We start from the raw sequence: 22,819 nt of genomic DNA on the forward strand, positions 1-22,819 counted from the left end.
GAAAACGCCGATGTCAGATTTCTGCGAGTTGCATGACATTCGCCATTTGCCAATAAGTACGCTGACTACACATACTGAGATACACACACACACACACACACCTCGTATTTCTGTCTGGTAAACTGGTACTGCAGTTCAAACTTCTCTGCTTCCAGCTGGTGCATCCATTCCCATAGCTCCCGGGCTTTCTCCCTGCAGGCCGGACACACAGAAAACGCAACAGTATTGTAATTTCGTTGAGGTGCTAAGGATTCTTGGTTGCATATCAATTATTACTGTTGTTAAACATTTTTTTTAATTTATTTCTGATTTTTCCCTGTTTCTCCCAATTTAGTGGCCAATCGTTCCCTGGTTTAGCTCAAACACCCACCCTCGTACTGCATGCGTTCGCCAACTGCATCTCCCCGGCCGGCAATCTGGAAGGAGACGCCTCGCCACTTTTGTGACAAGGCGACTCCAGGCCGAACCACTGCTTTTTCCGACACACACACAGAGACGCATTCATGTGACGAACACAAGCCGACTCCGCCCCCCTCCCAAAGACAGCGTTGCCAATTATTGCTGCTCCATCAAGTCCGGCCATAGTCGGATCTGATGAGACCGAGGTGCGAACCCCGGTCCCCAGTGGGCAACTGCATGGACACAAAGCCGATGCTTAGACCGCTACACCACCACAGACCCGTAAGATTTTTTAAAGGGAATAAATTTGATGGCGAGCACATAGCAATTTGTTTGACTTGAAACTCAAAGTTTAGGACTTGGGACTTGCCTTTTTTACCCAAACTCGTTTTATTTGTTTGTTAAGATTGTAAACAATAGTTTCTCACAATTGTTTCAACATGTTTATTTTAAGCATACATCAAAAAACAAAAACAATAGCATATAAAATTATGTATATAGCAAAAACAGTAGTTAGAAACATATACATACATACATTTAAACATACATATATAAAAATGTGTGTAGTAAAAGAAAAATATATACATATACCCCCCAGCAAACAGTAAAAAAAAAGTCTTCATGGTAAATTGCAACATAAGTACTGTTAGTACTACAGATTAGTCTTGAGTAATTAAAGGAGCAAAATTGCAAGGAAAAATAATAACCAACAGCCAGCTTCACTGTGGTACACTCTGGAACTACATGTCTCTATATGGTCAAAGAGGGGTTGCCATATTTTGAAAAATTTAGCCATAGACTACATTTTTGGCCCTGTGTGATGGCCTGGCAGCCTGTCCAGGGTGTCTCCCCGCCTGCCGCCCAATGACTGCTGGGATAGGCTCAAGCACCCCCGTGACCCAGAGAGCAGGATAAGCGGTTTGGATAATGGATGGGTGGATGGATAGCCGTAGACTAAATTTGAGAAAGTCTAAGTTTTGTCCAGTGAGTGCAGTGTATAATTTTACATTGGATTAGACCATGTTTGGCACATATAGATGAAGAGTGGACCCAGAGAATAATATTATCCCATAGGTCATTATTATTTTCATCATTTATATACTGACCAAGACCAAGACATTTTGACAGCTAACAGTGAGGAGCTCTGAAGAGCGAAAATTCTCTCTCATGTGTACATGAGATGATACCTTTTGATGTTGTGGGGGTGTTGATAAAAAAGCAGCAATGGAGGGCCTTATGGGCTGAGAGGGAAATTGGAAACTTGTGACACGGACAAAACTATGAACCTGTAGATATCTAAAAAAGTGACCTTTTGGGATATTAAATTTAGCCGACATCTGTTGGAAGGATGCAAAGGTGCCCTCAATACACAAATTGTTAAGTGACTTTATGCCAAGATCAGACCACAAGGAAAAAGTTCCATGTTCTAGAGAGGAAAGGAAGGCATGCTTTCTAAATATAGGAGCCTGTAGTGAAAAGGTTTGTAATCTAAAATGGCTTCTATATGGATTCCAAATTTTGAGAGTCATCTTGACTAAAATGTTCTTGCAGTATTCTGAGCAGCCTGAACCAGTAGGGGTGTAAACCAAAGCAGCCAGTGGAGATGACATACAGGAAGATGTTTCCAACCTCACCCGAACTGGAGAGTTATGCAAGCTATCTGCCCGCAACCAATACTGAAGTATACGAAAGCCGGCTGCCCAATAATGAAAATAAAAATTTAGTAGGGCCATACCCCCAACCTCCTTGGTCTCTGCAGGTATCCTTTGCGGAGTATGGATTATTTTTATCCCATATGAACCCTGATATAATGCCATCAAGTTTTTGAAAAAAATATTTTGGGATAAAGATTGAAATGCATTGAAATAGGAAGGAAAACTTAGGCAGGATATTAATTTTGACCGAATTAATTCAACCAGCTAGAGATAATGGGAGTAATGGCCATCTCTCAAGGTCCTGCTGTACTTGACTGAGGAGAGGGGTAAAATTATACTTGACAACATTCTTAAATTTGTTAGTGACTTGGACCCCCAAGTATGTGAAACTGTCTAGAACTATTCTAAATGGTAATGTGTGAGGTGGGTATTTGCAAGCTGCAGGAAGAGTTCACTTTTATTAAAATTCAGCTTGTAGCCAGAGACGAGACCAAACAAGTTAAGGACATAGAGTACATTAGATTTAGTTACATCAGGCTTGGAAACATAGAGGAGCAAATCATCCATGTAAAGTGATACCCTCTGCTCAATGCCATTCCTGGTCACACCTGTGATGTGAGGGTTAGATTGGAACTCAATAGCGAGTGGCTTAATCTTCTTCTTTGAGCTTGTTCCATTTCTCAGGGGTTGCCACAGCAGATTGTACAGTTTTCATCGGAACCCTGTGAGGGCACAGCGCCAATGGTGGCCATTGTTAACCCGGGCCTCAGCCAATCCCATATGGAGCATCAACTGATCCGGTATGGTCTTGTCAATCCGCATAATGATTTGGCAAAATTTTATGTCAGATGCCCTTCCTGACACAACCACTAACCCTGTGAACAGGGGCACAGGTAAAGTGCTGGATGCCATCCCAGTATTCATGGACTTGCACCCATGCCTTTCGCCCAAGCAATTGTCTCAATGGCTATGGCAAAGAGCATAGGGGACATCAGGCATCCCTATCTTGTGCCCCTAAAGAGAGCAAAGTAGTCCAAGGGGTTGTTGTTCATTCTGACAGATGCAAGTGGAGAGGTGTACAATAATTTCACCCAAGCAATAAACCTCTCGCCAAAGCCGAATTTGTCCAAAACACGGACAAGATAGCCCCACTCTACTCTATCAAAAGCCTTCTCGGTGTCTAAAGAGATTACAATTTCAGGGTCCTTTGAATTTGAGTGGTTGTACGTAACATTAAATAAGCATCTAACATTCAAAAAAGTGTGTCTATTTTTAATGAAGCCTGTCTGGGAACGGTCTTGCCATCTGTAATTTCCCCTGACCAAATGTATAGCCAGTAGCTTAGCTAGTATTTTATAGTCCATGTTAGGTAATGAAATTGTGCAGAAGGATCTGCAGGAAAGGGGGTCTTTATTCTTTTTTTAGTATTAATGAAATGGAGGCCTGTGACAAGGATGGAGGGAGCGAGGCGCTCTTTAATGAATAGGTGAACATATTAATCAGGAGAGGGGCTATCTTAACCATAAACTTCCTGTAAAACTCAACCAGAAACCCATCTGGTCCAGGGCACTTGGAGCACTGCATTGCACCTGCCACTCGTGAAATTTCCTCAGTCATTATGGCCTGCTCTAGTTGAAGCTTGGGAGCTGCATCAACAGTGGGGACAGTAAGAGTGCTGAAAAAGAGTTGAAAACTGAGGAGTCAGCTGACTGTTGTATAGAGAGGGAAGTATGTCTGGGGAAGTTTGATGGGAAAGTAATTTACTAGCCATATCCCCATACTCATAGTGAGTATGTTGTGATTTGAGTAGCATGTCTTCAGCTTGAACAGTTGACAAGTTATCAAACTCAGCTCATAAAGAAAGATGATCCTTGTACACCATCGGGGAAGGTGAAGTTGCATGTATATTATCCAACTGTAACATCCAAGTCATGAGACTTGCCTTTTTTGACTTGGAACTTTAGTGCAAAGACTTGAGACTTGTGCCTTGGAAAACAATGACTTGAACCCACCTCTGGTAAACATCTCGTAAAAGCACCAACAGTCGTCCCCAAAACATCATCACATTATTGATGCCAAGGTATTCCGTCAAAAGTGTTTTCATATTTAATTTGTTCAATATCGCCCCACCTTACTTGCTCAAAATGTTGAAATAGAATTCAAAACTCAGATCGGAGTCTAAAATGACACCCAGGCTGTTTAATTCTGATTTGATCTGTTACATTTTGTCACCTTACACGTCCCGTAAATAAATAGGGATTGAGTTGCAAACTGAACATTTGTTATCTCCCTTAATTGATCTCCACTCACTTTAGTCTCTCCTGGCTCATGTTCTCGATGTCCAGCGATTTTCGTCTTTCATTCAGAATCTTCTTCTTCTTCTCTCTCTCAGTCTGCCGCTTGCCACTCCTCTTCTCTGTCTGTAGGAGGAGAAAGAGAGAAACTGGCTAGGTCTCATCTGTGTATTCATCATACAATCAAATGCACTGTTAACATTAGCATGAACGCTCCCCTTGCCAGGGCTCTGATCTTCATATTTAATAAAGATTTCACAAGAAGTATTATCCCTTGTCCTGTATTATTCTTATTATTCCTAACAAATATACCGTTGTGCTATCAATGCCGTTTCTTCTGGCAGTCAATATTCACTAACCAACATAATCCACAGATGAATGAAGGTAAATTAAGCTCATTTATGAAAGAAAGCACAAGACTATGATTGTGTTAAAATCATAGAAAGTAACGTTTTGCATCACAAACATATCTTATCATTAAGTGATGAAGCATGGAGTAACCCGACAGCTAGCGCTGTTTACAAAGAATGCTTTTTCAGTTCTATGTTCTGTATTTGATACAGGCTTATTTAGATATCTTTCAATTTTTGGATTGAAGAAGTGGAACAAAATTCTTCCTATTTCTTTGGACTAGAGAAATATCGCTCTAAAAACTCTTACATTGACAATTTAAGAATTAACAATAAAATTGTTGAGGACCCTTATGAAATTGCAGACTACTGTACTACATTTTATGGAAAACTTTATCAATCCAATTATTGTGAAGAACTTGCGGCCTCTTTCTTAGATTCTATTAATCACTGTAAAAGTCTTTCTGAAGATGAGAGTGCTCTCTGTGATTATCATATTAATGCTGAGGAAGTTCTTCAAAAAATTAATTGCTTGAAGAAGAATAAATCACCTGGAAATGATGGTATTACAGCTGAACTTTATAAAGAATTTGCATAGCAGATAGCTCCTTTTTTGACAAAAGTGTTCAAAGAAAGTAAAAAGAGTCCCTACCACCTTCAGTGACTCAGGGCATCATTACTCTGATACCAAAACCTAAAAAAGATTTATTTTCTATTGATAATTGGCATCCTATATCACTCCTTAATAATGATTATAAAATCCCGGCCTTGCTGTTTACTAAGAGAGTCAAAGAGATTCTAAATTCAATTACAGATGAATCATAATCTGGATTCACGAGAAACTGACATATAGTAAATAACTTGTATAAAATGTATTGGATTATTGTGATCTCATTGATACAGGTGGCTTTATTTTCTTTCTCGTTTTTTATAAAGCATTAGACTCTGTTGAGCTTAATTTATTTTAAAAGCATTGGAAAAATGTAGCTTTGGTCCTTTTTGCCAAACAATTAAAACTTTATACAATAATAACAACAGTTATTATTAAACTAAAATATGGAACGTCCCCACGATTTTATTTATCCTGTGGAATTAAACAAGGTTGCCCAATTTCTGTCTACCTTTTTTTTCAACTTTGATTGCCTCTCAGTTTCTTGCCACATATATCTCACATAGTCATTTGAGTAGGATTAGGGTGGCAGATAAACCTATTATCATCAATCGGCTGATGAGACCACATTATTTCTGAAAGATGCATCTCAAGTTCCCATTGCTTTAGATTTAATTGGATCCTTTTCTAATGCTTCTGGACTGTGCTTGAATTTAAATAAATGTGAATTAATGGCAATAAGAAACTGCAATATCTCAACTATTTGCAATATCCCTATCAAAAATCAGGTAACATATTTTGGAATTCTCATAACTATATTGTAAAACAAGATTTCTCTCAAATGTCTCTTCAATCATTGATAAAACTCAAAAGACACTTAACTCATGGCTTCAGAGGGATTTATCCTTGAAGGGCAGAGTTTTACTTTCTAAGGGTGAAGGGCTGTCCAGGCTTACTTATGCAGTTCTCTCTTTATATGTTGATGTCCCTACTCTTAACAAATGACAGAATGTTTTTGGCCTTTCTATGGAGAAAAAGGGTCCACTTCATTAGAAAATCTATATTAATGAATACTTTTGAACATGGTGGGCCAAATTTTCTTGATTTCACAAATTTTGTTTTTAAGCCCTGGTCGTCGCTCACCACCTTCTGCATGTAGCCTCCAAAATGGAGGCTGGTCAGGGTTTTCTTCTTCTTCGCGTCATCCTCTGCCCTCCGTTTGGCCTCCTCCTCCTCCTTGCGAGTCTTCTCCTCCTGAAAAGAGCGAGAGGGCGAGACAGAGAGACATAGTATGTGCAAGGAACATATACAGTGGATATAAAGAGACCACACACCCCTGTTAAAATGGCAGGTTTTTGTGATACAAAAAATGAAACCAAGATAAATAAATGTCAGAACCGTTTCCACCCTTAATGTGAAATTGCAACCTATAAAAATAAAGTGAAAAACAAAATGAAACCTTTTAGGGAGGAAAAAAAGAGGAAAATACAAAACTTACAAGTGGCTGTGTTCAGAATTAACCAGTCACATTTCAACTCATGTTAAACAGTAGTAAGTATACACCTGCCATCAATTAAAGTGACTCTGGTTAACCCCAAATAAAGTTCAGCTGTTCCTGTAGGACTTTCCTGAAATCTTCTTGGTTGCATCCAAGTGCAAAGCATGAATGGAATCCCTTTGTTTAAAGGTATCGATCAGGAGAGAGGTACAAAAGAATTTTAACACAAGTTTGTAGACTTGGTATTTGTTCGCGGATGACATTGTGATCTGTAGTGAGAGAGAGGTGGAGGTATGCACTGGAGAGAAGAGGAATGAAAGTCAGTAGGGGCAAGACGGAATATCTATGCGTGAATGAGAGGGAGGACAGTGGAATGGTGAGGATTCAAGGAGTAGAGGTGATGAAGGTGTACGAGTTTAAATACTTGGGGTAACTGTTCAAAGTAACGGGGAGTGCAGAAGAGAGGTGAAGAAGAGAGTGCAGGCAGGGTGGAGTGGGTGGAGAAGAGTGTCAGGAGTGATTTACGACAGAAGGGTAGCAGCAAGAGTTAAAGGGAAGGTTTACAAGATGGCATTGAGACCAGCTATGTTGTATGGTTTGGAGACACTGGCACTGGCAAAAAGCCAGTAGGCTGAGCTGCAGGTGGGAGAGTTTAAGACGTTAAGATTTTCATTGGAGGGACAAAGGACAGGATTAGGAATGAGTATATTTACGGGACAATTTAGGTTGGACAGTTTTTGGAGACAAAGCAAGAGAAGTGAGATTGAGATGATTTGGACATGTGTGGAGGAGAGATGCTGGGTATATTGGGAGAAGGGTGCTGAATATGGAGCTGCCAGGGAAGAGGAAAAGAGGAAGGCCAAAGAGGAGGTTTATGGATGTGGTGAGGGAGGACATGCAGGTGGCTGGTGTGACAGAGAAAGATGCAGAGGACAGGAAGAGATGGAAACTGATGATCTGCTGTGGCGCCCCCTAACAGCAGCAGCTGAAAGAATACCAAGTGTAGACTTTTTATATCTACTGTAGGACATTACATGGCCTGGTTTCGGTCCCTACCTCCACACGTCTTTGTCGTTCCTTCTCTCGTTCGCTGCGGATCCTCTGCTGCTCCGCGCGTTCAGAGCGCCGTTTCTCCTGCACAGTCAGTCAACATGAACCCAAACCTCACCAGATGTTAGGAACACAGCTGTAATTGTATTTATCATAGGGATGCACAATATGGACATTTTTGCCCATACCCAATAACCGACAAATTCCATGGTCATTTTGGCCAATACTGTCACCGATATTTAGTTTCATTACAATCCTTCCATGTGTCCTAGTTTCCAGTTTATTTATGATTCTACTCAGATGAAGCAGACATGTATAACACACTGCTTTGTTCCCACCTGTCCTAATTTATTTAAAAACACTTCACTGTCTCCAAGTGTCTGCATTCACTGAAGGAGATAAACACAAATGACTTCAACTTAAACAGAGAAAACCTCTTTGACATCTTTGCTTTTACGTTTGTTCCACAACAGGTCAATCTTGCGTATATATCCTCGAGTCCAAATGATTTGTTGTAAATCTGCTCCCTTTAATCATCACGTAGCTTTTAGAACTGCACATAAAGGGTGACGGGGTGGCATGGCGGTCTATTCTGTTGCCTACCAACACAGGGATCACCAGTTCGAATCCCCATGTTACCTCCGGCTTGGTCGGGCATCCCTATAGACACAACTAGCCGTGTCTGCGGGTGGGGGGTCACCACTCCTGGAGTGGCGAAACTCCTCACTGTCAGGTGAAAAGAAGTGGCTGGCGACTCCACGTGTATCAGAGGAGACATGTGGTAGTCTGCAGCCCTTCCCGGATCAGTGAGGGGGTGAAGCAGCCACCAGGACAGCTCGGAAGAGTGGGGTAATTGGCCAAGTACAATTGGGGAGAAAAAGGGGCGGAAAAAAAGAACTGCACATCAAGTTGGATATTAACTTTATCCATTCATAATAGTGTAGTGATTGTCACATATAAACAGAAATAGCCCACACTGCAGACATTTCATTTAAGGCTTGAGTGCCACCTGTCTTTCTATCATTGCATGTCATCACCGCTGGCACATTATCAATACGTCATTATATCAGTGCAACATATTGGCCATAAGTTTGATATCTGTCCCAATACTGATAACTGATTTTTAAGCAGTTATGGGCCAATACCAATAAGCTGTTTGATATTTTGTGCATCCCTAATTGATATCGCTTGGGTTCACTCACAATCCTGTCCTTGAGACTGATGAGCTCCTCCTCTTCCTTCTTCCTGCTCTCAAAGTGAACCTCGATCAGAGTCTGGAGCTCCGTCAGGTCCTTTTCCATCCTTTTACGATGGATATCCTGCAGAAACAGGACTCCGGTCAGGCTTTCTGAGTCACTGTGTCTAAGAAAGTTCTTGCATTACAAGAACATAATACTTTAGCAGAATGGAGCTCAGAAAAAAATACACCGCTGAGCGAAAATTCAGACGAAAGTCGAGATTGTATTATGAAATAGAACATTGCATGGTAAAAGACATTGGATAAGATGAAAGAAACAATACAAAGATGACCCATGCAATATTGTTCTTGCCACCAATTTGAGATGAGCAATCTGAGTTGCGCTCACTGCGTGAATGGACGCAGAACAGTTCACTCCACCAGCTAAACATTAGCCCAAAGACAAGAGTAGCCTAAATTAATAGTCATAGCTAGTTTGATGGTTGACAACAGAATAGGAAATCAAATCTTTAAGGCCTGTCTGATGTCTGATGTATCACCTTGTAATACTTTTTTATTTAAGGTTGTGGTGCGGTTTCAAATTTTCATATAGCTCAGGAAACACTGAGATGCTTAGCATGAGCTTCCCCTCCATGTTTGAGCCAGAGCTGTTGATACCTAGTATGTCTCACAAAGCTGTGATCTGACTGTATGCACCTTTAAAAGTCGACAGCAAATGGGATTAAAGTTCAAATAATTCTTATTTCTGGGCACAGTGGCAAAGGACTATTAGGCACTGCTCTTACACTTTAAACTGTTGGTCTAGCCAATATTTAAATGGTTATCACAGCACTGAATCTGGTGGTAAAACGTACAACATGCATGGCTGGTGTTAATCTTAGTTTTATTTAATAGCCTTTCACTCACATCAAAATCCACCCTCTCTCCATCTGGGATCTTAGGCGGGATGAGGTTAGGCATGACAAAAGGCCTGATAGACAAGAGGAGAGAACGATGATGGAGAGTTACAGGACAGGACAAGAGTAAAGAAATGCAAGAAAAAAGAAAGAATGGACTTTTATTCATCACAGTGTAATCCAAATTAGGGGAGAATCCTCTTTGTATGTGGATATACAGCATACTACCTGTCTACCTTCCCCTAATACTAATAATAATGATAACTTTATCTATATAGCACTTTTCTAAAACAATGTTACAAAGTGCTTTACAAAGAAATAAAACCAGACAAGGCAGAATTAAGAGTAAGACCAAAAATAAAAACAGTATAAATAAGTAAAAACGAATATCAAACATTTGTAAAAGCTTTCAGGAAGAAAAAAAAAAGCTTTAAGACGAGATTTAAAAGACGCTAGAGACTTGGTTTGTCTTAGTTCAACAGGAAGTGAGTTCCATAGTGTGGGGGTGCGAACAGCAAAAGCCTGATCACCCTCTGTAACAAACCGAGACCAGGGAATAACCAATAGGGCTCCGTCTGCAGATGTTAATGGTTGAAAGGATATATACCAGGTCAATAAATCACAAATGTATGGCACACCAAGACCATTTAAAGCCTTAAGAGCAATAAATTTTTAAAATCAATTCGAAATATAACAGGGTGCCATTGTAGGGAGACGAGCACAGGAGTGATATGGTCATGCCTCTTTGTCCTGGTAATGAGCCGAGCAGCGGCGTTTTGTATCAACTCCGGACAGTGGAGGGAGCCCTTGCTGATACCAGAATAAAGTGCATTACAACAGTCAAGCCGAACAAGATAAAAGCATTTACACCTTTTTGCAGATTGGCAATTGATAAAAATGACCTAATTTAGGAGATTGGCGTGAGCTGGAGAAAGCATGACTGAACTACATGTTTGAATTGATTATCAAAACTGAGGTTAGCATCGAATATTACCCCAAGATTCCTAGCAGCCAGCTTAAGACTACCTGACAGACCACCAGGACTAGTGATAAAAGAGCTGATGACATTTTCAGGACTAAACAGAATGATCTTAGACTTATCATCATTAAATTTGAGAACAATTTCAGTCATCCAGGACTTAATGTCAGAGAGGCAAATTGTGAGATTTGCTAGGGTGCTATGATCTGTGGGTTTTACAAATTGTGAGATTTGCTAGGGTGCTAGGATCTGTGGGTTTTAGTGGCATGTATAACTGAGTGTCGTCAGCAGAAAAATGGCAGAGCACATCATGATTTTGAATGACCTGGCCAAGGGGCAGCATGTATATAGAAAAGAAAAGCGGGCCAAGAACTGAGCCTTGAGGGACATCACAACTCAAGTGAGCCACCATGGAGGTAGTTACCTGGATCAACAGAAAAAGTTCTGTTGGTGAGGTAAGAGCGTAGTAAGCTAAGAGCCAATCTCTTGATGCCAACCCAAGTGTAAGAGAATGTTGTGATTGATTGTGTCAGCGGCAGCACTTAAGTCTAAAAAAACTAACATCGAGCAGTCACGTCTATCTGTAGTCAGCAGTACGTCCTTAGTGACTTTAACTAGAGCTGTCTCTGTACTATGAAGTGCTCTAAAACCAGACTGGAAACTATTAAAAACAGTATTAGTGTGCATAAAAGAAATCGACTGAGAAGAAATTATTCTCTCCAGAACCTTAGATAGAAAAGACAGTTTGGAGATTGGTCTGTAGTTACAGACCAATCTCAGACTTAAAATGGGGAATGGAACGAATGCAAGAGCCTGGCTGGAGTTGGGCCTTAATATTCTCCACCTTATTTACAAAACAAGTGAGACATTTTTCGGACAACTCAACATCAGGTTCAAAAAGAGAAGTGGCGGGACCAATAATAACAGAATCAATTACCCTGAAGAGAACTAATAGAAGCAGTTTAACTACAAAATAAACTTTGCATTTATGAATGCAGCTTTCTCTTTTCGACTCTTATTTTCGATCCTATTCTTGTGTGTGTGTGTGTACGCGTGCGTGCATGCGTGTAATAGTTTGTCTATGTGTGTTTTGCTATGCTAGGTGACTCACTTGAACTTGGGCTTTTCCTCTTCCTCTGAGATTCAAACAGAAAACAAGAAAGAAAAGGCAAGATTAATCACACAAAGGTGTTGGCAGGTCGAGACTTCAGCTGCCAATATGTTCCACAGTCACACACACACACACACACACACACACACATACACACACACACACACACACACACACACACACAAACACACACACAAAAGAACAACTCATAAACCACTTTCTGAAAATAGTTGCGCAACATGCCTACAGCTGAATCACAGCTGAGGATATCCTTTACCAAGCCCACGAACCCGAGTGTCATATTGCTTTATATAGCAGTTTTACGACCAACTAGTTGAGTTTGAAGACACCATAATGGGATTTTTTAAAAGTTTGATTGTGTAAACTACTAAAAAGACTCGTCTGGCCCTTTAGCCGAGCAGTTAGTGATGTCGCCCTGTGGTGCAGCACACACCGCATCGAATCCCGCACCGGGCAAGAAAATAACCGTTTACAATTGTGCCCAATTAACTCTCCGCCCGCCCGCCCCCCCCCCCAAAAAAAGGGGGGAAAGGCCAGCTTCCACGGCGACGCTGGGGTTGCGCTTTCAAAATTCTGGAGCCCGTTTTCAAAAGTTTGCGTTTTCAGGCCCCCGAAATGCCGCTGTCGTGTGAACGACCGGCCAAAACGCAGCAATACTTTACTGTCTTATGTTGACAACGTTGCCGTGTGAACGGCCCCTTTGTCAAACACAAAGTAAAAAAAAATCGCCCGCCACCATTTTGCTCTCTCTTGCTTTCTTAGTGTCAACTACTAATAAGACACGTTAGCCCCTAGCTAAAGGGTCTGGTCCTTTAGCCGAGCGGTTAGTGACGTGGCCTTGTGGTGCAGTACACACCGTATCGAATCCCGCACCGGGCAAGAAAATAACCGCTTACATTGGTGGCAGCGGTGGCAGCGGTGGGATCCGGAAGTGTGCAGATCCTCAGAAGTCTCTTCGGAGCGCGGGAATAACAAAGCGCGAGGGCGCGCTTCCGGGAGAGGGTGACGACTGTAAACTACCAATAGGACACGTTAGCCCCCTAGCTAACGGGTCTGACCCTTTAGCCGAACGGTTAGTGACGTCGCCTTGTGGTGCAGTACACCTCGTATCGAATCCCGCGTCGGGCAAGAAAATAACCGCTTACATTGGCATGAATGGCGTGTTGATAGAGACGTGTAGGAAACGCGGAGTGATCACCAGCCGTGAAGAGTCCGACCGAGGCTGTTCCGGGATATCGTCACGCGTGTAATGCCTCTTGTCCAATCAGAAATTAATACATCGTTCAGCCGGATCTAGCTTGTATAACAGAACGTGACTGTGTGTATGTGCTGGTGTGACGGTAACCTCGACAGCGTGCTCTGTATCTATCCGAGGAGCTTGTGTTTTGACTAACTGTGTGATGACTGGTTGTCTATCTGCAGGTTAAAGTGGGGGCAGCCAAGTCAAACAACATGCGTTGTGTCACAGTCTATATGCAGAATATGAGTAGGCGCTAATACCTCCATCTGCGTCCTCCTCTCCATCTGAAAGCAAGAAACACAGTGCTTGAGAACCCAGTGTGTGTGTTATGTAAGACACTACACAACAGGGAGTAAAAACAGGGTTTTAGGGGTGTTGGCAGATACAGTGACAGACCAGAGTAAATGACAAGTGGCAGACCAAATTAGAGAACCAGAAACATATTGTTTTCTAAATGAGGGACAAATACACTTTTCAATTCAAAACCTTGTGTTTTTTTTGTCATCAATCATCACAAACCACTTGGGCCAGTTTGAAAGTTATTTTCATAGTGTGTGTGCGTGTGTGTGTGTGTGTGTGTGTGTGTGTGTGTGTGTGTGTGTGTGTGTGTGTGTGTGTGTGTGTGTGTGTGTGTGTGTGTGTGTGTGTGTGTGTGTGTGTGTGTGACTCAGTGCCATCTGTCTCACTGGGTGTGTACAGTACAGGAGGCTTAGATCACATTCAAATTAATATCCTGTTTTATCCTGAGGAACATGAAACAACACTGACTCTGTCCAAGGGGCTATCCGTTCATTAAATTCCAATGATTCATTACAACGGCAAATACCAAATTTCCCTCTGATCGACAGCAGCCATAGGACCAGAGTGATGGGAAGCCTGAGAGCTCTACCAAAGACGGCTCAACACCCGCCATTTGCTGTCCCTTTCTTTTCTCCTTCATTTAAGAGGTCCTCTACCACTAGTAAATGCACACGGCATCTAAAATGAATGGGCGAGATAGGGATGAGACATGGCTTCATGACTAAAAAGCAAACTTTATGCAAGTCTAGAATCGTTTTTTCTGGAAGGTGTTATGTCCAAATGCTCTCCAACTCAACTAATCAAAAAGAATACTTGAGTCTTTAAACATTTTTTAGAAGCTAGCTTGCATAGTCAACACCGATTGGCCGTGTTGGTTGAAGAGGAGTGATGATGTCACTCATAGCCTATCAGAATAGAGTTTTTCTAAATTTGATAAATTTCTATCTAGTATGGACAATGTCTATATAGAGATGAATAAATATAAAAAGTTAATGCCTTAAAATTGCAATGGTTTTGAGGTTTTATGAAATTTGCCCCTTGACCTCCATTCAATTTTACTCACGGCACTTCAAGCGCCCCTACTGGCCATTTTCAGAGTGGCACACTTTTCATTCAGGCTTAAGTGCCTTTGGCTCTACCGACTTCCTGGCCATATTTGGTAGTACCAAAAGTGACAGTGAGAGAGAGAGAGAGAGAGAGAGAGAGAGAGAGAGAGAGAGAGAGAGAGAGAGAGAGAGAGAGAGAGAGAGAGAGAGAGAGAGAGGGAGAGAGAGTTGACAAGTGAGAGAGAAACAGAGAGACAAGTCCACAGAGAAAGGAAGACAAAGTAAAGGTCAAAGGTTATCACTGTACACTTACATGTGACACAGGAGCAGACACATTCCAGAGATAAGTGTGTTTTGGATGTAAGACAATCAACCGGTTTGTGTCACTCTGCACTCTCGGTAATATCCTAATCCTGATAATATCCCCATGTGGATTCTTTTCTCATTCTTTTTTATTCCTTCACAACTCACCTTGCTCCTCATGGGCCTCTCCGTCCACCTCCTCTTCTGCAGGGGTCTCCTCCTCTCCCTGCTCGGCCTCTGGGAGATAAAGCAAACACACACACTGTGTTATAACGTCTCATAAAGATATCCAAAGGAGTTGAATCAAGTGCAACTGGACTTGGTATATATCCGTGAAGACGTTTCGCCTCTCATCCAAGAGGCTTCCTCAGTTCGTGCCTTTCTGACTAGACCAAGCTAGTCTCATAAAGATATCCCGATAGTGAGTGATTGCATATTAACACCTCACTGTTTTATTGATTAGATCCCTCTTCCTCTTAAACGACTTTTGGATGTCTCATGCCTCCGCGGGTGAAAGGAAGGAGACAAGGTTGAGAGGAGTCCTGGCAAACATCTCGGTGTCGACCTTGCACTACTGCATTTTTGCAGAGCCCATTTGCACCATGGTGAGACGGCAGATGCAAGATGTGTCCAGCCTAATTGACATGTAATAAAGATCCAGAGTGTATAAGGAATGTATGGCGTTAAAACGAGGTTTCACAACAGTACAGAGGTGTCTATGTGAGTACACATGCTGTGAAAAACAGGCTGCAGAAAGATAACAGGCAGCCCACTTACGAATGAGCTACCCACCTCTGGCATTTAGAACAGATAACAACCAAGTGCTAGTGGAAGGACTTTAACAGTCTGTGTGTGTGTGTGTGTGTGTGTGTGTGTGTGTGTGTGTGTGTGTGTGTGTGTGAGTGTGTTTGTGAGTGTCTTCTCCTGGATCGCCACCTAGTTGTGGTGGGGAGGCTTGCGTTTACTAATGATCCCAAGAGCTTGGCTCCTGGTAGGGTCACCCAAGGCCGATAGGTCAAGGGGCAAGTTCCAGACGAAGTGTGATCCAACAAAGATCTCAGTGGCAGAACTCATGGAGGTTGTCTTCAGGTCACAATGCCATTGAAGGTGGATGAAGGCTGCAACAGAGGGTGGTCCCCAAACGTCTTGGTTCTCAATGCCATTGACTCTGGCCACCCCCTACCAAGGTCTGTGCGGTGGCTGCAGGTGCATCAGCCTCTCCATGTAAAAAAACTGTCATGGGCAGGCTAATTTGCCACCTTGCTGAGCTTCCTCTGAGCATCAGTGAACACCTGATGACAATATGACTGGCACTTGTAAATAACCAAAGCATCACTGTCATTAGTGCTTATGCTCCAACACTTGACTCAAAAGATGAAGTAAAAGAGATCTTTTATGCTGACCTGGACAATGTTCTCACCAAAGTCCCCAAGGAGGATAAGCTAATCCTGCTTGGAGATTTCAATGCCAGAGTGGGATGAAATTACAACTTGTGAGGAGGCATAATTGGCAAGGAAGGAGCTGGAAACATAAACTCCAATGGCATCCTGCTGTTAACAACATGCTGAGAACACAGCCTAATCATCACCAACCCACTTTTCCGCCAGAAGAACACATTTAAAGCAACCTGGAGGCACCCTCGTTCTAACATTTGGCTACATTATCGTCCGTCAAAGAGACCAGTGCAAGGCACTTAACACCAGAGTGATGATCAGTACAGATGACTGCTGGACTGACCACCGCCTTATCTGCTCCACCCTGTCCATCCAGCTTCACCGGAAAATAAGGGTGCAGAAAAAGCAGAGCCGCCCAAAGCTAAACCTCGAAAGACTTACTGATACCTCCTCTCGTGAACAGTTCCAGGTCATGCTCAGTACATCAATGCCCAAGCAGTGTCCAGATGATATTGAAAGCCACTGGGATATGCTCAAGAATGCAATCACTGGCACCTGTAAAACCACTCTTGGACATAATATAAAGAACCACCAAGATTTGTTTGATGAGAATGACCTGGAAACCCAACGGTTAATCAACATCAAGAGGCAAGCCTTTTATCATTTGGCAGAATAACATCAACTGCCAAAATAAATGAGCTGCTCATGCAAGAGCAAAGTCAGCTGTCCAAAGCTGGGTTAGGGAATTGAAGAACCATTGGTGGACAAAGAAGGCCCTTGAAATCCAGCCCCTTGCAGATGCTGGGGATACCAGAGGCTTCTTGATGCTACTAAAGCAATAAATGGTCCTAGCCACCGCTGTCTAACCCCTCTTCACTCCAAAGATGGGCACACACTGCTAACAGACAAGGAGTCAATCACAGAGGTAAAAAGAGCTCTACAAGGACCTTTTAAACTGGGACTCTAGCCCTGAGATGGATGCCCTCCAACAACTCCCTCAACAACCTGAAGAGGAGGACATGGCAGCGCCACCTGGCCTAAGTGAAGTCCAGGATGCCATCAGGAATATGAAAATCAACAAGGCTGCTGGTCCTGATGGAATACTGGGAGAAGTACTGAGGGCAGGTGAACCTACACTCCTCAGATATATCCATGCCCTACTACTTAAAATATGGAAAAAAGAGGAACTCCCTGTGCAACTCAGGGATGCACTCATTGTCTCTTATCTTTAAGAAAGGGGACAAAGCTGAGTGTGGGAACTACCATGGCACTTCCTTGCTTTCCCCCACAGGGAAAGCCCTGGCTAGGGTCTTGGCCAGCAGACTCCTCCCAATATCAGAGGAAATCTGCCAGAATCCCAGAGCGGTTTTCATGTTAACAGAGGTACCATAGACTTGATTTTTACTGCTTGCCAACTCTAAGAAAAGGCCCAGGAACAGACTAAACCACTGTACATGGCCTTTATAGACTTAACCAAAGCTTTTGATTCTGTAAACCACGAGGCCCTCTGGCTAGTTCTCTCAAAAATAGGCTGCCCTGACAAATATATCAGAGTACTATAACTACTACATGATAATATGTCAGCTAGAGTACTCAGCATTTATGGAGATGAGACAGAGTCCTTCAAGGTCCACATAGGACAAGGCTGTGTCATTGCCCTTGTAGCCCCTTGTCTTTGGTCTGCATGTTGTGCAGCAGCAAATGACTCGTCAGGCTGTATGGGTTCATGCACATGGTTTTATTGCATCTGGCGACAAAAAGAGCAATCCGCTGGCACAGTGTCGTTAGTATCTTGCTCAAGCCCCACTCTCGTCACCAATCGCGAGAAAAGGCTACACAGCATGATAGTATAGATTTTTTTTCCAAATTAACAATACATTCTTTAGTATCACACATATGCATACACATTCTCATGTGGCTAGGACACTAGTCACCAGAACCCATCTTTACGTAGCACAGGAAATGAACTTGAAACGCAACGAATACATTTGCACAGTATAAACAATATAACATACCTGGCAACAAAAAGAACAGTCCGTTGGCACAGTGTTATTAATGTATTGCTCCAGCCCCTGTTCTAGTATACTAGTACACTAGTATTAGCCGCTAGCTACACAATGCTCGCGCGGCAGTTATCTAGCGAGCCTGTGGAAGCTAGCTAGCAAATTTGTAGGACACCATTCATTTACCTCGATAAAACAATTACAGTAGGCACTTATAACAATTATCCTTCATCACAAATCATTGCATATACATTCATAAAACACTTAATACGTGTGGATCCTATTTTCAAGTGGTTTATAACATTTTAATTCACCAAAAGGGACGGAGCAAAGATTCTACCCACCACGAGAGTGACGTTTACAGTGATTACAGCCAGTGCCAACTAACACCATAAGGGGGCGCCAGGAATACAATAAAACGTTTCTATTATTAAAGGTCATTGGAGCATTACTCCCTTGGGAACAATAACATAATATTCTGACGAACTTCAACATATTAACATGCAGGTACTTTTTACTCCTGCTACACCCCAACCCTGTTCTCTGTCTTCATTGCCACCATCCTCCAACTGACGGGTCCCAATCTGCCTCAGGGAGTCAAAATCATGTACTGGACTGATGGGGATCTTCTGAATATTAACAGATTCAGAGCTAAAGGTAAAACCACCACTATACCCATCATAGAGCTGCAGTACGTTGATGACAATGCCTTAGTGTCCCTCGTAGAGGACGAACTACAGAGCATGCTGGACACCTTTGCTCACAATTACAGTGTTACAATTTCATTTAGCAGACGCTTTTATCCAAAGCAACATACATCTGAAAGGTAACACAACACAAGCAAGGATCTAGTCAGGAGACAACAACGCCAAGTGCCAAAAAACTACATTCAAGTCCGACAGGACATATGTGTCAACAGGCAGTGCACAAAAGCAATCCATAGGGTGCATAGAAGCGTTTTTTGTTTTGTTTTGTTTTGTTTTTTGTGTATTTTTATTAATACCATCAGGTGTGGAGGTGTTCGTGAAAGAGCTGGGTCTATAGCTTCTTCTTAAAGATTAAGCTAAAGACCCAGCTCTTTCATGAACTCCACAAAGGCATACAAGCAGCTTGGCCTGGCCATTAACATAAAAAAGACCCATATCCTCACCCAATCCCCACTCAACAGAAATATGCCTGTCTACCCCATCCATCTCTGAAGACAACACCAGACTCGACAACGTGGAACAGTTCCCATATCTTGGCAGCCTTCGCTCCTACAAAGCCAAAATTGAGATTGAAATACACCATCATCTCAGCTGGGCCAGCTGGGCCTTCTCGAGATTGATTAAAAGGGTTTTGAAAACCACGACCTTCAGGCCAGAACAAAAATTCTGGTGTACAAAGCAACAGTGCTGCCCACCCTACCGTATGGGTCAGAAAACTGGACCACATATAGCAGGCACCTGAAGGCACTCGAGGCATACCAACAGCGATGCCTCAGGAAGATTGTTAAGATCAGCTGGGGGGATAAGCGCACCAACTTCAGCGTCCTCTAGGAGGCCAACATGCCAACTATAACTGGCACCATTTCACAACATCAGCTGAGATGGACTGGCCACGTCCTCCGCATGTCTGACTCTCGCCTCCCGAAACAAGTCCTTTACTCTCAGCTCGTGACAGGACGCTGTGCCCCAGGAGGACAAAAGAAGTGATATGAAGATAACATGAAGGCCCACATCAAAAGTTTTGGCATCGACCTTAACACCTGGAACAAGGAGCAAAACACAGGGAGGCCTGGAGACTGGCTGTCCGTGAGGGTGCTGGTCACTACAACCATGACCTCCACTGTGAAAACAAGCACCGACTCAGAAAGGAGCGAGTTACCAGAAACCACATCCTCGACCACTTCTTCACACCCTTGCTCACACTGCCCCAAAATATGTCTCCAGGGTCGGCCTCTACCCCCACCTTAAGACCCACAAGGACCTAGAAGGAGAACAGTCATACTCGATCCTCGAGTGACCGCCAATGATTTGTGAGTTTGTATAATTGTGTTTGTTAGTTTATGTTTCTGTTTATTTAGATCTCCCCATTAGTGGGCATAAGTGTTTCAGGGTATGTGTGAGTTTATTTATGAATGTGTTTAAGTGTGTTTGTGGCTGTGTGTAAGTGGGTTTGTGAGCATACCTAAGTTTATTTGTTGATGTGTTAAATGTGTGTATGTGTAAGTGCATTTTTGTTTGTGTGTGTGTGTATGGCTTGACCCTATCTCGTTGCCTTCTTTCAAATAATGGAGTTGTGATTGTGTTTATGACGCTTTCTAGGAAGTTTCCACTGTCGATATTGAACGAGGTAAAGTTTGTTCAGTGTGTTCACTTATTTTCTTGATGGACCTTTTTAGTCCAGTTGTTACCTTTGAATCACACCTGTGACAGTGTTCAACGACCACAAAGTCCGCCAGGCATCATTTTTTTGTGTGAGGTGTATCTCCCAAAAATGTCCCTTGATGGAACCATGAACCTGCTTCTCTGCTTTAGTTTTTTTTTTTTTGACACCTGAATGCAGCAAATTATTGGATGTGCCCCGCTCAGACTAACACCAACCCCCCAAAATACCAAAAGATACGATTAAAGGGTAGCAGTTTTTATTAAAATCTGAAAAAAATACCTTCCTCCTCCTCCTGCTGCTCCTCTACCTCGCTCTCTGCCAGGCAAAGCACAAGAAGCACAGGAGAGATTAGTACAGCCAGCCAGGTATAGCAGCAGCAAAGAAAGAAAAAGTAGAGCAAGTCTTCGTCACAAAATAACACCTGGGAGGACAGACTCAAAGTAAGCAATGATGAAATAACGTTAACTGGTCTTTGGAGAAAACTCATTTGCATCCAGCATTCATTACATGGACGTCATGTGATGAATTTCAAGAGAAAAGCAAACTGACTATATTTTAGTCACAGAAATACCCACCAGTGTGTATAAGTTGCTCATATATCGCCCTTAAAGCCTGCATCTATGGGTAACATATGCTTAAAGCTGAAATCTGGATTTTTCTCCCATAATAAATATCTATGTTCTCCGTGTGTGTGTGATGGAGTCAGGCTCCATCACACTACCAGTCATCTTCACCATGGCTGGAGACACTCTCCAGTCTCTGTAAACCGCTGTTGAGATATATCTTCTTTTGGGATTTTTTTGTTTTTTTTTACCCCTTTTTCTCCCCAATTGTATCTGGCCAATTACCCCACTGGCTGCTCCACCCCCTCTGCCGATCCGGGGAGGGCTGCAGACCACCGCGTGCCTCCTCTGATACATGTGGAGTCGCCAGCCGCTTCTTTTCACCGGACAGTGAGGAGTTTCACCAGGGGGACGTAGCATGTGGGAGGATCATGCTATTCCCCCTAGTCTTCCCCAACCCCACCCCGACCGACCAGAGGAGGCCCTAGTGCAGCGACCAGGACACGTACCCACATCCGGCTTCCCACCCGCAGACACGTCCAATTGTGTCTGTAGGGACGCCCGACCAAGCCCGAGGCAACACGGGGATTCGAACCAGCGATCCCCCTGTTGAGATGTTTTGACCAGGTAGGACGAACACCGGTGCAGCGGTATGTTATGTTTAGTACTGCTGGATGAAGGGGTGATTACTACATTACCCATAATGCACTAACAACACAGTCCCTTTAGATTAACCCCTTTCGCCACATCCGGTTAGTGCATTATGGGTCATGCAGTAGTTGCCCCTTTCATACGGCAGTACTAAACATTACACGGCCGTTGGAAAAAAGACTGAGACGTGATGCTGATGTGTCCATGATGACCAATATGACTGTACAACACTGTTCCCATATAGTGTGCTGTAGTTTGTAATACATCAGACTGGCTGTGTTAGCTCTGGTCCCAGGATCCATTTTTACAAGGGTGGGAACTGTTTACTGCCGAGCTGACGGCACACCAGCCACAATGGCTGCCGCTAATCCTCACTGTCAGCGGGGAGGGAGAGATCAGGAACCTCACAGATTTCAGCTTTAAATGTCATCAAATGAAGCTATGTTAAGTACATATGTACACATGAGTTACCATGACCAAGACCTTGATGCGTGAGAGAGCTGACCAGCAAATGCAAACACACATACCCTCCACCGCCTCCTCCTCTTCTGCTGAAATCATCCGGGAACGTAGAGAGAGGGAAAATAAAGGTGTCAACGACAGACATATAAAACACATGCTGAATACGCACACACACACATGTACTCACTGCCCAGGTGTATATAGGGCACGTCATCATGTTGACTCTATAGCAGTCATATCTCTGTTATGGCCTCGGCCTTCTCGTTACTCTGATACTGACACCATGTCAGCATCACTCACACGTTTCATCTGTGGTTTCCTGCTTTCTAGTCTCTGTGCTGTCTCTGCCCCCTATATTAGACCATTTGGTGCTAATTGAACCCTTATTGTCAAGTCAGAATATGTTCTTAATTGACCTGTCTGGTA

The 22,819-nt window shown here is 42.9% G+C and overlaps 1 protein-coding gene across 2 annotated transcripts in view; it reads right to left on the reverse strand.

Moving 5' to 3' along the window:
• The window catches only part of tnnt2a (troponin T type 2a (cardiac)), a 25,301-nt gene extending 2,823 nt beyond the window's left edge, over positions 1 to 22,478 (reverse strand). Inside the window, exons 1-10 of one of the 2 annotated variants that reach the window (XM_056275467.1) lie at positions 22,459 to 22,478; positions 15,119 to 15,187; positions 13,562 to 13,585; positions 12,041 to 12,065; positions 9,961 to 10,024; positions 9,059 to 9,175; positions 7,863 to 7,940; positions 6,452 to 6,562; positions 4,365 to 4,474; positions 102 to 192 (exon numbers count right to left, since the gene is read on the reverse strand). In XM_056275467.1, coding sequence (XP_056131442.1) covers positions 102 to 192; positions 4,365 to 4,474; positions 6,452 to 6,562; positions 7,863 to 7,940; positions 9,059 to 9,175; positions 9,961 to 10,014 — 561 coding nt within the window. In that variant the 5' untranslated portion in view covers positions 10,015 to 10,024; positions 12,041 to 12,065; positions 13,562 to 13,585; positions 15,119 to 15,187; positions 22,459 to 22,478. Of the gene's footprint in view, positions 1 to 101; positions 193 to 4,364; positions 4,475 to 6,451; positions 6,563 to 7,862; positions 7,941 to 9,058; positions 9,176 to 9,960; positions 10,025 to 12,040; positions 12,066 to 13,561; positions 13,586 to 15,118; positions 15,188 to 20,996; positions 21,033 to 22,458 lie in introns of those variants that run through there. The other variant, XM_056275466.1, reaches the window with a different exon arrangement.
• Positions 22,479 to 22,819: the final 341 nt, after the last annotated feature.

The sequence above is a fragment of the Lampris incognitus genome, chromosome 2 (assembly GCF_029633865.1).
Source record: "Lampris incognitus isolate fLamInc1 chromosome 2, fLamInc1.hap2, whole genome shotgun sequence".
In the NCBI taxonomy this organism is placed as follows: domain Eukaryota; kingdom Metazoa; phylum Chordata; class Actinopteri; order Lampriformes; family Lampridae; genus Lampris; species Lampris incognitus.